At 45.9% G+C, this 16,057-nt stretch overlaps 2 protein-coding genes and 1 long non-coding RNA gene across 5 annotated transcripts; 2 read left to right on the top strand and 1 right to left on the bottom strand.

Annotated features, from left to right (window-relative positions):
• Positions 1-6,864: 6,864 nt before the first annotated feature.
• LOC127335791 (uncharacterized) lies at positions 6,865-8,161 on the top strand. The gene has a single exon (XM_051362526.2). It carries the CDS (start codon positions 7,211-7,213, stop codon positions 7,799-7,801), a length of 591 nt encoding a protein of 196 aa, XP_051218486.1. The 5' UTR covers positions 6,865-7,210; the 3' UTR covers positions 7,802-8,161.
• Positions 8,162-11,890: 3,729 nt separating this feature from the next.
• On the bottom strand, positions 11,891-14,905 carry LOC127335790 (cationic amino acid transporter 6, chloroplastic). Of its 3 annotated transcripts, none has more exons than XM_051362524.2 (5): positions 14,298-14,905; positions 13,900-14,122; positions 13,264-13,826; positions 12,588-12,702; positions 11,891-12,497 (listed from the first exon to the last, which is right to left on the bottom strand). In XM_051362524.2, the coding sequence occupies exons 1-5, from the start codon at positions 14,653-14,655 to the stop codon at positions 12,164-12,166; spliced, it is 1,593 nt and encodes a 530-aa protein (XP_051218484.1). In that variant the 5' UTR covers positions 14,656-14,905; the 3' UTR covers positions 11,891-12,163. The 3 variants fall into 3 exon arrangements, with proteins under 3 accessions (XP_051218484.1, XP_051218485.1, XP_051218483.1); XM_051362525.2 differs by having other exon boundaries at positions 11,891-12,494; XM_051362523.2 differs by having other exon boundaries at positions 11,891-12,702; positions 14,298-14,904.
• Positions 11,988-12,858, top strand: LOC127335792 (uncharacterized). The gene is made up of 2 exons (XR_007873002.2): positions 11,988-12,120; positions 12,226-12,858. It is a non-coding gene; the product is annotated as an uncharacterized lncRNA (long non-coding RNA).
• Positions 14,906-16,057: the final 1,152 nt, after the last annotated feature.

The raw sequence follows: 16,057 nt of genomic DNA, 5'->3' as shown, positions 1-16,057 counted from the left end.
ATGAATTATCATCTTGAACTATTGCATGGAGCACGGATTAATATACATCCTTTGAGCCAAATGTCCAGTGGATGCCTGAAGAACATTACGGGAAGCATGATGCAATAACTAACTAAGATGCAGGAAAATCTGGTCTCCCTAAGTACTGTTCTTCCTATGGTCTAGTTTTTAAAAATGCGGATTTAATATAGGTTACGTATGGCTCACAGTACATTTAGGGTCACTGCATTAGGCTGTTAGGGGGGGGGGGGGGGGGGGGGTAGTTTATAAGAAACGTAGGCTGTTGATATCTTTTGGGAGTAGCTGATGCCATGTACCAGTTCTTCAAATGTACAGGCTGCATAGAGCTGCAATAAACCTGATCAACTTTAGTAATACTCATCCTTCTCTGCACTGTAACAATGAGGTGCTGTAATCACCTGCATCAACTGGGATGGTTGAACAAGTGACATTAACAATTAAATCTGGATGTCAGAGTTAAGCATTCTTGGTTTGGATACTCCTGGAAAGAGGGCTTGGTATGCAGTCTTGGCCGATGCAGCATTGAGATAGCTTTGTCAGTCTTCAGAAACAAAACATTATTTCCTACTGAGCTCTTGGTCAGCTATCATCCAGTGTTCAATTTTTGTTGAAATAGGATTCCTTGACTGAAATCAACAACAATTATGTTCTCAGATCTTATTAAGCTGCATAGGTTACCAATAGTGCATGTAAAGTTTAGGCTATTCAGCAAACTGGGGGAGGGTACCATTGTATTTGAAGGTGGAGGAAAGGGAAGGAACCATCACCAGCTAGCTTTGTTGATCTGGTGTATATGATGAAAATGGAGGAGGGTGAGAGGGTGGTTGATTTTGTGGACAAAGGTCGTGACTACTAATTTCAAGATTTGCATATCAAAGCATTTTTCTTTGTTATGGCAATGGCGAACACTTGGTTTAAGTTTTGCATTGTGGCTTCTGGAGTTCAGAATTTCTCTCAGTTGTTGGGAATGAACATTAAATTGTAAATTGGAACATTACAGTTAGGCCAACTGTTTTTAGGACAAAAATACAGTAACTTTTTTAGGGCAAAATACAATATAGCTTGAGAAGTTGAGATCATAAAGAGCAAAATGTTTGTCACGATCTAAAATCAGTTAATGATTATCATTTTGTACGCTATCTAATCTTCGAAATCCCATATTTGCTCTTGCAATTTTTTTTACTATTTGAGTTATTCTAACGTAATCTTCATTTCATATAATCTTAAGTTGATGCTTGCTACTTAATACACTGTACATATATTGGATACTATGGTCACATTGAACAATTTTGAATTGAGTTATATATAGTGCAATTTCCATGGCTTTTCTGTAGTTGCCTCTCAAGTTATTTGCAATGTCCAAGCTTGTCTTGAACTTACCATGAATGCTGTCATCTAAGCATATCTTGAGCTTATACAATGCTTATATGGGACGCTTTATCATTGTAGCCTTCTCAGCTTGAGTGCTGCTGCTACTGTTTCTTGTCAGTTGAATTTCGTACTAATACAGTTTGAACATTGTTGTATTTTTCCTATGTTGCCTGAGTGCAAATTCGAAAACTGTTGCAAGCACTGCCGCTTCTATAGGTTGTGCTTCTCCGAAGAGCTTGAGCATAGGTTAGGTAATGCAGCTGTGCAATTGTTGTTCAGCCTTGTACTGCAGTTTCTTGAGCTGCTTCAGGTGGTATTCAGCAGTGGGTTATTTTTCTGTTTCCTTTTTTATTATCACTGTAAGCGTGGAACATTTTTCAAGGACAACATGATGCTAACACGTGCATGATCTTTGATCCTGCTGTTGCTTGTTTGGGATTTCCTTGGTCACATATCAGCTTTGTTTTGTACTCCGTATTATCTTTCAGCTATACCAATAATCATTTCGATGGGATTCATGAGTTGATGACATAACTGTTCAGCGTGAACCTATGTCATGCTGTATAATATCTCTGCCTGTTCTGTGCCATTAGTTTATGGTGTTTGGCATGCTGTTAAGAGTGTTTGGTTAAACCTTTTCTGTGTATTGTTGCTTAGACAATTTATTTTTTTATACTCCTGCTCTCCAAATTTGGACAAAGTTAAGACATGTTTCATGGGATGGAGGAGCACAAGTTATATGCTTTTCTCCACTTTTTTCTTCTATTATGCTAAAAATTGTGTATCATGTATGCATTTTGGAAATATAAATACTCCCTCCATCCTGGAAAGGATGGCGTAAAATTATTTAAATTTGGATGTACCCCTCTGTTTATAAATAGATGAGACGATGTACTTAAGCTTTCTCTTTTGCTCCTTCATAGCCTCATTTTCATGATCCTAATCATTCTGTCTCACCTTCATAATCTCCGCTTGAGTTTTCTGCACTTGCTTGAGCATATGAATCTTATCCTTCAACTGCTTCCTCTTCGTCCTCTACGTCTGCTCCAACTCCTTAACAGTTGAAGTGTTGTTCTTAGTCCGGGCCAAGTTCTCCTTCATAGCCATTTTCTCATCATCATCTAGCACTTTCTTCACTTCAACGAGAGTATTCTCAGCAGTTATCTTCATCAACTTTGTATTGTCGGCCCTCTCGTTGATCCTTCCACTGATGTAGTTATGATATATTCTCCAAAGTTTTCCGAGAGCATTTTTCGCTGTCAACGGCCTTTCTTGATCCACCCAACCCACAAATCCAACAGTTCTCAACCTTCTGCATATAACAATACAACTTGGTCACATATAGCTACAATGAACAAAGTTTGGATGTGCAGACAATGCAGAGTAAACATGGATTTGCTAATAACCGAGAAAACTAAATTCGGAGGCTTACATTTTGCATTGGACAAAGGTAGAATCTGTTGCTGAGTCTCAAGCTTGTGCCCGTGGCACACCTAGGGACAAATCATGTGCTATGCCGCAGAATGAGGGGTCTTCGATGAAGTCTAGAGCATAGTCAATGTCTGGGAGGTCCTAGTACACATGAAATTGAAACCGATTCGAGTTTAACGCAGGTCCTAGCGGAAAAACCCAAATCAGTAACGAACCGTAACCCTACAATTTTTTTTGGGGGAATTTAGAACCAACCTGTAGGAGCGACGAAGTCGAACTCTCGACGTCATTCCAGCTCGGCATGGTGACTTTGGCGTCCAGACGGACATCTCCACGACGACGAGGCAGTACTCTCGACAACGCTCAACGGAGGATGTGAGGCACTGTCTACTAAGGCTTGAAGGGGGAAAAGGTGCTTTGTGGTTCCGGCGATGAGCGTGAAGTGAAGAATAAGGTAGGTTTTGACGGGAGGTGACGGAATTTCTCCCGCCCCCTTTTTCGATGCACGACATCTTCCACATGCGCCATGGTTGGCCGCGCTGACACGGGGAGTTCTGCCTTTTTGCATCGTTTGAGCACACGTAGAGGGTGGCTCGCTAGAAACTCAACGGAGCACGCGGGTAATGGAACTCCAGGTTTCGTCCGAATCAGGGCCTGGCCGGACCGTCTACGTGCTACCAAAAGCGCTTTTCGCAGTTTTCTTTTCTTTTTCGAATCGCGCTCTTCGTATTTAGACTTCATGGCCCTCATGTTTTCTGTGTAAAACTAAGAAGACTTTGGAATGGTCTTGCACTACTGTACGCTGCAGCTGCACGGCTGAATCGTCAAGCAGGATCCGGACCATGTCATGCGTGCGTGGGTCTCCGTCGTGCCTGCTCGGCAGCCGCGCCACGCACGACGCCGTGCGGCCCCGTCAAACACGCCCACGCGGGGCAGGAACGTCCCCCCACCCCAAACCGTGCAAGAGCACGCTTGAACCACCGCGCAGGTCGCACCACCCAAACGGGCCCAAGCATCTCTTTCTCGCGTCCCCACCGGGGGAAGAAGTCCAAACAAAGCTTGATCTTGGAAAAGCTAAATGAACCTCTAACTTGCAATCTCTAAACTCCCACCTCCGGTTTATCGAGTCAACCACTAAGTGCCACCACCTCCACACCCTACATCACAACACACCGCCACCCCTATCGTACTACTGTACGCCGCCCCAAAACCTCCTCCATCTCCTCGCGACCTCGTCGTGGGCAAGACGGCGTCCATACAAGCATTGGCGGAGCCAACACCGGGTCGAGCCTGGGCAGCCGACCCGGCTCAGTTTTTGTGGAAAAAAATCCCATCGCCAATTCCCATGTCCCGCACGCAACGAACGGAGACGCCCCGAGCCCCCGAGCCTGACCTAATCGCTCGCTCCTGCACGCCGCCGCCATCGCTCGCTCCCGGCTCCCTCGCTCGCTCCAGCACGCCGCACGCCGGCGCCGTCGCTCGATCCTGCGCCGCCCTCGCTGCTCTCCAAGACGCGCGCCGCGGCGCCTCGTCGCTCGATCCCGGCGCCGCCCTCGCTCGCTCGACACGCCGCACGCCGGCGCCGTTCGCTCGTCTCGACGGCCGCCCTCTCTCAAAGATCTCAAAGCTCCACGGCCATTGTCTCTGCTCTCGCCCCCGCTCCTCTCCATCTCCAGGTCTCGTGCTCCACGGCGCTGCCGCAAAGACTGGCGCCCCTGTTCCGGCGGCCGTCTTCGATGGACTCCAGCGACGAGGCTGACCTGGCTGCCTGGATCGAAGAAGGGGAGGCCACTGAGGCAGCAGAAGAAGAAGCACGCAAGAGGGCATGCACAGAGGTTGAATTTCCCCCATTTTTCTTGACTTTTGATACATATTTGTCTAGTTTGTTTCCTCGTAGTTTGTTTTATTTTTATTGTTGTAGGCAAATGTTCCGGAAATCTTTGATCTAGCAAATGTGGTTCCCGATCCTGGAATTCGGAGACCAATTGAGTCATATGGTACCCCTGAAATTAGAGATAAAATGCGATGGGCATATTTGTCGAGAGGTCGTAATCGTTTAGTTGATCATAGTTATCCCAAAAATTCGGATAAGCGATCATTTCTAGAAGCATGGTATAGCAAGTATGATTGGTTAGAGTATAGTATGGAGAAGAATGCTGCATTTTGTTTTTATTGTTTTCTTTTCAAATCTTCAAACAATGGTAACCACTTTGGATCGGATGTTTTCACAAAGTCGGGGTTTACAAATTGGAAGAAAGCATCGGAAAATTTCAGGGATCATGTGGGTGGACCAACGAGCTTTCACAACAATGCAAGAAATAGTTGTGAAGATTTCAGAAATAAAAAGCAAAGTGTTGCATATGCTCTTGTTTCTCATGAAGAAAAATCGCATATTGAATATGAGATTCGTTTGAGGGCTGTTGTGGGTGTTGTCAGATTTCTACTTGACCAAGGTCTAGCTTTTCGTGGGAATGACGAGTCTAGCACTTCCTTGAACAAGGGGAATTTCCGTGAGATGTTGGATTGGTATGGTGCAAGATGCAAGGATGTAGCTGATGTGATCAATGAGAATGCTCCTGGCAATTGTCAATTAACATCTCCTGATATCCAAAAAGATATAGTGCAAGCATGTGCAGAAGAGATTACACATGTCATTATGAGTGAGCTCGGAAATGCTTGTTTCTCTCTACTTGTTGACGAGTCTCGTGATGTATCAGTTAAAGAGCAAATGGTTGTGATGGTGAGGTTAGTCATACTCTCACAATTCTTTCTCATACTCCCACAACTCAATTATCATACTCTCACAATTCTCATATGTTAATGCTTGTCTATTGGTTGATGAACTAAACATATATGTTGATGTCATGAAGAGAACTCCTGAGTTCAGTGCTTGTGATAGTTTGAGTGATCTTTCTCTCAAGTTGGTTCAGAAAAGATATCATTTGACATTTCCATTGGTCTACCGCCTTATTACACTAGCTTTGACATTGCCTGTGGCAACAGCATCAGTAGAGAAGGTTTTCTCGGCCATGAAGATTATAAAATCCGATCTTCGAAACAAGATAGGGGATGATTGGCTCAATGATTTGATGATTTGCTATGTTGAGAAAGAGATATTTGCACAAATTGATGACAAGAAGATTATGCTTCGTTTTCATGCCTACAGTAACCGTAGAGGTCATCTTCCTCGTGGATTTCGACTTCCTAGCATGGATTCAACTTAATGGTATGGTAATATCTCCTCAAAATGTAGCACTTTTGTATATAGTTCTTGTTTTTTAGTCAGTTTGTACTTCTACTCGGTGAAATATGATCAATGCATCAGTTTGCACCATTTTTTGTTGATTACATGTGATTTTTTGCTCCAAAGAAATTTAGTGCTTATTTGTTCGACCCGGCTCAATTCAAATCCTGGCTCCGCCACTGCGTACAAGCATCGAGCGCCGTCGGGGCGTGGCTGGAATGGAAGATCCGAGGGCAAAGCCTCCATCCGCGCCGACCACGCACCACATCCGCGCAGTGGTTGTAGAAAACCAGGGGTCATTTTGCAATTTTTTGATTTTTTAGAATTTTATCTGCAAATTTTGGATAATCATTTTATTCCGGTTTTTCTTTTTAATTTTCACATGTGTTGCTTTTTTGATTAATGAAATGTGTGGTTTGATCCGGAGGAAAAAAAGTAGGATCCACGTGTCAGTGAAAGTACAATGTAATCCCGATCAGGATTGTAACTTTCTCGGAGTCCCAAATAGACCGAGATTAAGAAGTTCAGTGTGTCAATTTAAAAAGTTGAAAGTTATAAGATTTGAGGTTTGTTTTGTATTTTTCCAACCGAATCAGGCGGCGTTGCTATCGCGGCAAGCGGCCTCGTCGCATGTGACGTGACCCATGCGATGCGACACGGGCCAGCCACCATCACCATGGACGGACGCGTCGGCGTCTCCTCGCTCGCCATCAACACGCGGTCACGCCCGCCGCAGCAGCCGCCGCGCCGCGCACGCCACCTCCGTGTAGCCGGACCCGGTCAGGTCGCACCGCAATGCCGCCGCGCGCGCCCAACTGCACGCCTCCGCACTCATCTCATCTCCCAAAGGAACTATTCTTTTTTATTCCCATATAAAAGTTATCCTTGAGCCTGCGCCGCTCGATCATCCCAAATTCCAGATCCGACGGCTCCAAAGAAAAGAAAAGCCGAGCCCTCGCGCGCGCGCGGCGGTGCAGATGGTCAAGGGTGCGTTAACCCCACAGCCCCGCGGTAGGCGCCGCCGCCGCTGCCGCCCGCCCCGCGCACCGCCGCCCACCACCTCTAGCCGCCTAACCATGACTCCTCCTCCTCCTCCATTATAATCCCCGTCCCAACCCCGCCCTCCGCCACCACCACCACGCCATGGCCTCCCCTCCCCCGTCCCCCCCGACCCACGCGGCCGGCCGCCGCGTGCCGCCGCCGTGCTGGACCCCGGAGGAGACCCAGGCCCTCGCGCGCGCCTACACGGCGCGCCGCCTCGCCGTCGGCCGCGCGCACCTCACCTCCGCCGACTGGGCCGCCGTCGCCGCCGCCGCCACGCCCTCCAAGACCGCCCGCCAGTGCCGCCACAAGGTCGAGAAGCTCCGCCGCCGGCTCCGATCCAAGAAGCGCCGCCCCTGCCCCGTCCTCGACGGCATAGATCTGCTCGACGACCCCTCCTCCTCCCCCTCCCGCTCCCACTCCCCCTCCCCACCGCCGCCCGCCTCCCCGCTCCCCTCCCCCTCCCCGCCCAAGAAGCGCAAACACCGGGACACCGCATACGACGAGGCTGAGGGCGACGTGGCGCAGGCGCTCAGGGCCATCGGGGACGGCTTCGTGCGCGCCGAGCTGCGCAGGATGGAGGCGGACAGGGAGGCGCAGCGGATGCGCATGGACATGGCGCTCCGCCAGCTCGACGCGCAGCGCCGCCTCCTCGAGGGCCTCGTTGGCCGCATCGTCGACGCCCTGGACTGAAGCCCCTGCCGCTGCCCGGCGCAAAGGTGTCTGCCTGTCCCCCGCCCCTCTCGAGATCTCTTCAAGTTGAGGTGTCAGATCTGTCCATATGTGTGTACCTCATGCCTTATGTCTTCTCATGGATCATGGTCGTACATGTGTAGATTGGTGTAGAGCAATTCTCGCTGTTTTTTTTTACTCTCTTGTATAGTTTTCTGTATCATCCAAGCAGAAGCGCTCCTTCTGATAGAAAACAAATAGTGGTTCCTCTTCGTTGTTTAGTTGAGCTTGCTTGTTGTGTGTCTCCACCTCCTCTCTGTTTGCAGTGAAGGTATCAACTGTAAAACACGGATTTCTGGAAACTATGTTTGTCACCTGTCACAGGTATAATTTCTGACCATGCTGAATGAATACCCATATGTTCCCTCTGTTTGGCTATAGTTTATGCAAAGCACTAACACTTACAATGGACGCGGAACAAGAAGATATGCACTGGACATGGTGTTGCTGTACAACTTTAGGGTTTACTGTATGAACTTTAGTAAAAACTTTAACCGGATTATATATTTCAGTTTTGTAATATATAGTACTATCTAACTTGAAATAACCAAGCTAATAGTAGTTAAATTTGATGGCTAGTTTGGTCAACTATCGGCTCAATACAGTAATTACTCAACAAATTCATGATTCACTGATACAACTCTACGCTTCAATCGTTATTTTTATAAATTAAGAGTTTAAACAAAGCATACAAGAATTAATTTGCTTTAGTGAATGACTTCAACTTTATATTTCAAAAATTAATTAATTTAGTGAAAAACTATGCTCCGTTTATAAATTTGGCTAACCTGCACTTCTGGTGTGCCTATGCTTGCTCCATTCTATGGCCCCATCTTAGTAACTCTAGTCAGGATGTCATCATAGTTATGCATGATTTGGTATTGTGTGGATCTCAATGTGCACCGTAGTTAGTTTTGCTTTTGGGACATTGCAAACATTCAGTATCCCGCTAGCTTATTCTCTTTGAATAATGGCCTATATATCATCAAAGTTGATATGTATCTCTATTAGATGTAGTGCTGAACTCACTAGTCTTGAAATCTCTATTATGTTACTATTTTCTTTACAGCTCAAGCAAATAAGCCTGAAAAAAAGCGCTTCAGTTCTTTTTTTGTGTCTTTCTTTCTTTTCTCTTCTGAACCTATTTCCCAAGGTCTTGTTCTCCTTTTCTGTGTTTCTATATTGTGATGTTCTGTCAGAGTCTTTCCAACACCCATTTGGCAATAAAATTGTCTGTCCGTGGCTGTTTTAGTTACAAAAAGTGTTTTATTTCAGTTGAAGTAAAAGAAGAAATTGCCTATCTATACATATTCTTTATATCATCCAGTTAAACTACCAAGTATCAAATTCACAAACCGGCACATTTAGTTGTTATTTATACCCTATAAACATAAATGGAGTTCCACTTTCTTTTAATCATAGAAGTCAAGCATGCAGTATTAGAACTGCTAAAAACGTTACACGAACAAAATCTTTCCTCTTGAACAGGGGCTCAATTGGCATCAGTAGTTGCTTTCAACTCTAACAATATTGACAAAAAAAAAAGAATGAAATATATGAAGAGTCACCTATTGCCCCACCTTATTTCTTAGAAGAACTCACTCACGAAATATATGCTGAGTTCCATTACAAATTGGTTCGTGGACTAATTTGTAATCCTCCTCTCCCCATGTGAAATATTGCACAGTGTAAGTAGCCACATTCAGAAGTCACTTCATGTTATGGTGCAGTGAGGCTCTTCTTTTAAGTCAGGTTCCATTCTACCTGGAAACTGACGGTCGTCTTATGGCATGACACAAAAGGTGAATGTTCTGCTCCCAGCTCCCCTTGAAATTGTTTACACTTGCTTGTGCATAGATGTTTCATTGAGATTCCTGATGGTGCTCATAGGCTGTCTTCGCCCTTGAGGCCATCCTTTGTTGACCGCCTTTTATAAAAGGGGGATTATCTGGATCGTTCATACTAATGACCATCCTCTTGCTGTTATTTTTTTCTTCATTTCATTTCGTTCCTAAATATAGTTATGTGCCCCGTTTTTGTGTTAGTGTACATGAATGCATGGATTCGTTCATCACTAACCAATGTTGGACTTCTTTACCGCTTTTCCTATATATTACTGCTTTAATGCTATTCCTCCTTTTTCCCTCTCACTTGTGCGTGCCTCATTTGTCTAATGGCTGTTCATCCATGTGGAATTTTCATACGCCATAAAATGAACAAATGGGGAGAATAAGTCAAGTGGAAGCGAGACTCGGCAGCAAATTATTATTGCTGGTACTGGCATACGTACTGCCTCGTTTGATCTTTTAGTATTGTCTGTAACTGTTCCATTTTCTATTGGAAATATGTACTTTTTAGATGTTAGATATTGTCCATAACTGTTATTTTCTGATTCAAGGCTTGCCACAATCGTATGTCGGTTTGCTAGATGTATCCTTCATAGGAATTTGAATAAATAGATATCATTCATGACAGCAATAATTCAGCGATTGCATATGATTCCGTGGGCATGTTTCAATGGATTATTCAACTTACTGGAATTATTTATTAGTTCATGCTCCCAGGTGAGCTATAAATTCAGTTGCTGCTGAAAATATTGTAGATATTCCATGATCTGTTACATTTTTTTTGCTGCTTAGAATCACCAGAAACATTTCCTAGTTTCATGCTCTCAGGTGAGTTATAAGTTCAGTGTCTGCTGAAAATGGTGTTCCATGATCTGGCACATTCTTTTTGCTGCTTAGAATCTTTGTATCCAATGAGAACTATGGCTACTTGAAAGTTATATGTTTTGTACTGAAAAGGATTGTATCAGTGCAATCTAATACTTTTGTGCGGTCAATTTGCTGCAGATGAAGGCAAGTGTCACTTAAGTATAACTTAGGACCACCATTAAAGTGTGTGGTCCTTACATGCTTGCATCCATCCTTTATTACCTGCCCTGGCCTGTTCAACAACTGAGCAACACTAGAGATGACTAGCAAGAAATGGAAAAAAATTCAGGTTTGCACATTGACTCGATGTGGTATGCTGATTTTGTAAGCGCAGGAAATTGCTCCATGATGCTCGGCTTTACTTCCAAGCTTGTCGTGTTTGGTCCTTCAGTTCTTGATAAGATTGTGTATATTAAGAATTGTGTAGGTTTGTCTAATATTTTTTCGAAAGCTATTTTTCTGAATCTTGCGACTTGTGAGGACCGCTTTGTGTCGAATATTCCACGAATATGCTAATGTTTTAAAACTAAACAGAATCGTCTTTTTGAAGTAACTCGAGTCTCTTTTTATTTATAATGTGAATATAGCTATTTGATTCTTTGCAATGAACATTCTGTCATGATTGATGTGGGAAAAGTGTCTGAATTTGTGACATCATTTGCTGAACAGGTGTCGAGGTAACATTTGATTTAAGCATTAAACTGTTTTATACCGGGTGATAACTTGAGGCAGAATCTGAACTGTTACCGTTGTTATCTTGGAAGAGTGTCACACAATGCTTAGGAAGTATACTCCAGTCAACATGTTGCTGTAGTAAATCTATTTTCCTTTTGCAAATTAGCATCGAAAATTTGTATCGAAGAACTGAAGGAGCAAATAAATGCTTAGACGGAGCATTATAGCAAATTAGTTAGTGACACTAATCAGGGACAAATCTTGTTGCTTTCTTAGTTTAATTTTTTCTAAGAAATGTATCATATTCCTTTTGAAAGGTAAAACGAAAGGACCATGTAGAAGGAACTAATTGTTATTTTAAATAAAGAAGAAATGGGCAGCCTTCAAGCATCAATGACTTGAACATTGCTAGCCTGCTCGACACATGTAAGGAACATTGCTAGCCAATTTAATTACTATCTCTTTTGCACTCTCATTTCCTGTTTACACCTGTAAACAAAATATGCATGTAAAACAAGGAAATGTTGTTCTGTTTATTAAATGGGGACCTTGTAAGTCCTTTACAAGGGAAACAAAGCAACTTGTAGCCAAGGCAACTTGATCATCATGCCAATACTTGATAGTTTCCAGCATCTAGAAATCGTTATGTAAATGCTTAAAATAGGTGAATTACAGATCTTTTATTGAGCAACCGCATGCCTTGCACTATCCTGCATATTTGAAAAGAGAGAAAGCAACTTACAAGCCAATAGTTTTAGCAAGTGAGCAAGCACAAAAGCAGGAAAGGAAGGGGTTAACCTAAGCTAAAGCAACCCCTCCTTCGCCCACATCTTCTTTAGGCTAAAGAACATTTCCAAGGCGGTGTAACTGCTGAGCCTGGTGAGCTCCCAAGTAAGTCTTACTATGTCAAATTATTATTATTATGCTGCTAATGCTAAGATATGTCCACGTTGGCATGATGAATCATCGCATTGACAGCTTCATTTTCCTCTGCAGTATATGTGGAATGCACCCCATAACACACATAGAAGATTGTGATCACAAAGCTCCAGATCCCAAACCTCTGAAAGGACCTCAACTTGAGGGTGGTCATCAGGAACACATTGAGAAAGACAGATGCAGCAGCTGGCCATGGCATCATAGGAACTGTCCACTCCGCAGATGGCTCGGCCACATCCTGCCGCGCTGTCCAGTGGAAGATTGTGATGACCGCCACTGAAACAGCGCCAAACAACGCCATCCCCCATCGCCACCGCCCGTCGATCCTTCTCGAGAGGGAGAAGCCGATTGAGCTCAGCGTTAGGAGCAACAGGAATAGGAGGACATGAAGCGGCCGGGTTGTGCCGAGCTTCGCATACCGGTTGTAGATGAGTGCGTTTGCCACCAGGTAGAATGCCAGAAGGGTTCCGATTGATATCATCTCGAACACTATCTGCAGCTCAGTGAAGAGGGCGATTGTTGCCGTGCATAATCCTGGATATGGACAGGTCTCAACGGTAAGAACTAAGAAGGATGCTAGATAGTAGTAGTATGTTAACAAGAATGTAGCGTATGTATTGGAAGTACGAGAAGTAACGTGAATGACCTTGTACATGCTCTTTTACATCTATGATTGACATCCTTGCAAAACTTTTGAACGTTGACTCCACTAAATTAAGTGGGGAAGCTAGCTCCTACTAATACAGAACACTACAGTTTTCTCGGTCAGTGTACATTGTGTATTCTACTAAGTGTTTTTTACTTTTAGATTTAGATATGTAGCCTGTACTATCTTACAGCATAGGTTACAGATTAATTGATGCTAGCCCTCTAGCTACTTATGCCCATTAAGTGGGAGATTAGGTTCGGCAGATACACAAGTTAGTTCTTCCATTGTCCATAAAAAGATGTCTTAAATTTATCTAAATTCGAATGTATCTATACGCTAAACAGTGTCTATGTACATCCAACTTTAGAAAAATCTAAGACATCTTCTACGGACGCAGACCGATGGAGTAATAGATAAATTAGCACCACTCTCATAAGATATAGTACCTAGAAAGATGGTGGCGTTCATAGGAGTGCCGGTGGAAGGGTGGACCTTGGCCAGCCACGCCGGCACCAGCCTTGCCCTGGCGATGACGCACAGGTACCTCGCCTGCCCCATCATGGCCACCAGTAGGGACGCCACGATGCCGATGCTGGCGCCGGTCCCGACGATGCTGCTTGCCCACTTCCACCCGGCCTTCTCCCTGAATGCGGACGAGAATGGCGCGGTCTCCGCGATCTCGTTGTAGGGCAGCATGACGCAGAGCGCGAGGGACATTAGGCAGTAGAGCACGGAGACGACGAGCACGGAGCCGGCGATGCCCACGGGGAGCGCGCGTGCAGGGTCACGGATCTCCTCGGCCATGGTAGACGCTGAGTCGTACCCGATGTAGCTGAAGTAGACGACGGCGGCGCCGTCGAGCACGCCCCGAGCGCCGTAGGGCGTCAGACCGCCAGGCCTCACGAGGTTGCTTGCGCTGCCGTTCCAGAAGCCGGCGACGATGATGAAGGCGAAGAAGAGCAGGTGGAACGCCGTGAGCACCATGTTCAGCATCGAGCTCTCCTTGGTACTGCATGCACAGAGCACGCTTAGCTCGGACTCGGAGGTTCCTGCACAGGAGTAGCTATGGACATTGAACAGACCTGTAGCAGAGGCATAGAGTAAGGAGGAGGATGAGCGCGACGGCGGGGACGTCCAGCGCATTGTAGCCGCTGGCGATGCCATCCACCTCGATCCTCCACGCGTCCGGCTCCGTGACGCCGCACGTCGAGGCCAGGTAGTCCGTGAAGCTCCTGGCCACCGCCGCGTTGGACAGCACGTACTCCATCAGGATGTTGGCTCCCCCGAAGAACCCCACGAACTCACCTGATCGTACGTACGTCGCGAGCCGGCCGGCCAGCCAGCCAGCAAAAACGATAAATTGATGAGGCCTCTAAATTGACAACTTCACATTTTGCATTGGAATGCTCCTTGGCCGGCCGTTTGGACAATGAATCAGTTGTTAATTAGCTGCGGATTTCATGATTATGTCGTGACGTACCGAAGGTCACTCTGAGGTAGCTGAAGGCGCCGCCGGCGACGGGGACGCGGACGGCGAACTCCGCGTAGCAGAATGACGAAAGCAGCGCGGAGACGCCGGCGACGACGTAGGACACGAACACGGCGGGCCCGGCGGTGTCGCGAGCTACCCGGCCGGTGGTGACGAAAACGCCCGCGCCGAGCATCCCGCCGACGCCGAGGCCCACGAGGTCGTACCACTCGAGCCGGCGCGCCATGCGCGGGCCGGACCTGTCGCGCACCTCGCTCAGCTCCTGCTCCGGCGTGCACGTCACCAGCGCCCTCCTCCGCAGCCGGTGCGGCGTCTGCGCCACCGTCCGCAGCACGTCGCGCAGCGCCATCAGTCCCGCTCTACCGGCAAGCACACTGCCAGTCTGCCACTCCTTTCTCCTTCGCTCTTGGTTTCTCTTGACACGATCTCTCTGGGTACTAGCTTAGCTCGGAGGATATACATACTAGTACTGGGGTATTTATACACGTACTGGCTTCCATCAGTTCAGCTGATGTTATTTTACTCGATTATTTGGACGGTGGGCAATGAAGTCTCTGCTCCCGTTTGGATCGACAGCGTGAGTCCGTGAGTGATAGTGGGAGCGTGGCCTGGGCGAAGCTTTGTTTCCATGGAGGTTGCAGCTTCAAATTAAGGCTCGTACTTCTCGCTGCTTTTCGTACCAACTTCCTCCTTGCCATAATAGTGCGTATTGGTTTCACGAATGTCAAGCTTTACTAATTTTGATCAAGTTTATTGAGAAACTTATTCATTATCTACAATACCGAATGTATGCCATATTAAAATATACCTCATGGTGAATTAAACGGCATTGGATTTGACATTCTAGATTTTTTTTTGTATAAACTTGATCAAAGTTTATACAATTTGACTTCAGAGAATTCTTATAGGTACTATACTTTGGCATAGAGGGAGTACAGACGACTGCTCTCCTTGTTGCTGGTTCTGACGGTGACATTTTCTTGAGCACACGCATGAAGGCCGTAAAGAAATGAATAACATGTGGTTGGATGTTTAACAGGTTTATCACATTGGTGTCTTATAGAAGTGCTGGAGGGTATCTCATGATGTTATGATGTAGTGAACTCTACCTTTGAGTCTTTGACAAGTGGAGCCTGCTAGATATGGCGCCCACATGTCAGCGACCCAAAGTCAGGGCACGGCAGAGATTTCACGTTGGAGGATCCATGCATGTCTGATACGGCGTCCCCATCAATAGCGAGGGACACACGGTGTCGTCAATCTCAAGACCAACCGGCTAGTCTTGGATATGATCACATGGGTAGGTAGTATTTTCTCAATTACAAAATAAGACGAGCAAATCCCTACTCCGTGAAGGATGGACTCTTAGGGTAATGACTGCAAGATTGTGAAACATGGGTAAGGTGGCCCAGAATTCTTCTTTTTGTGGCACCGGCTAGCTAACACCCATCTCGATGCTGACCAAGAGGTTGTGCTAGTGTGGAGATGGATGAACAATGGTTGCTACTCGTCCAAAACGGAGTATGATGCCTTCTTCGCCGACAGAACTAGGGCTCACATCATCGATCAGATTTGGAGATCGAGGGCTCCCTACAACTTTAAGTTCTTCGTGTGGTTGGTCTTAAGAAACTGTTGTTGGACTACGGACAGGTTACAACACAGTGGCCTTCCCCACCAGGTGGCTTGTCCTCTTTGTGACCAAGAGCCGGAAACCACAGATCATCGAGATACGGGGACTGCCATGTTGGAGG

This window comes from Lolium perenne, chromosome 2 (genome assembly GCF_019359855.2).
Source record: "Lolium perenne isolate Kyuss_39 chromosome 2, Kyuss_2.0, whole genome shotgun sequence".
NCBI classification, from domain to species: Eukaryota; Viridiplantae; Streptophyta; class Magnoliopsida; order Poales; family Poaceae; genus Lolium; species Lolium perenne.
This window is presented reverse-complemented; position numbering and strand designations above follow the sequence as displayed.

What these genes read in the sequence shown, in the direction of transcription:
- LOC127335791 (XM_051362526.2), top strand. Translation starts at nt 7,211, where the DNA reads ATGGCCTCCCCTCCCCCGTCCCCCCCGACCCACGCGGCCGGCCGCCGC.
- LOC127335790 (XM_051362523.2), bottom strand. Translation starts at nt 14,655, where the DNA reads ATGGCGCTGCGCGACGTGCTGCGGACGGTGGCGCAGACGCCGCACCGG. An exon ending in ACTCTATGCCTCTGCTACAG is followed by an intron (nt 13,827 to 13,899) that starts GTCTGTTCAATG and finishes CTGTGCATGCAG; the next exon opens with TACCAAGGAGAGCTCGATGC. An exon ending in GAACGCCACCATCTTTCTAG is followed by an intron (nt 12,703 to 13,263) that starts GTACTATATCTT and finishes GTCCATATCCAG; the next exon opens with GATTATGCACGGCAACAATC.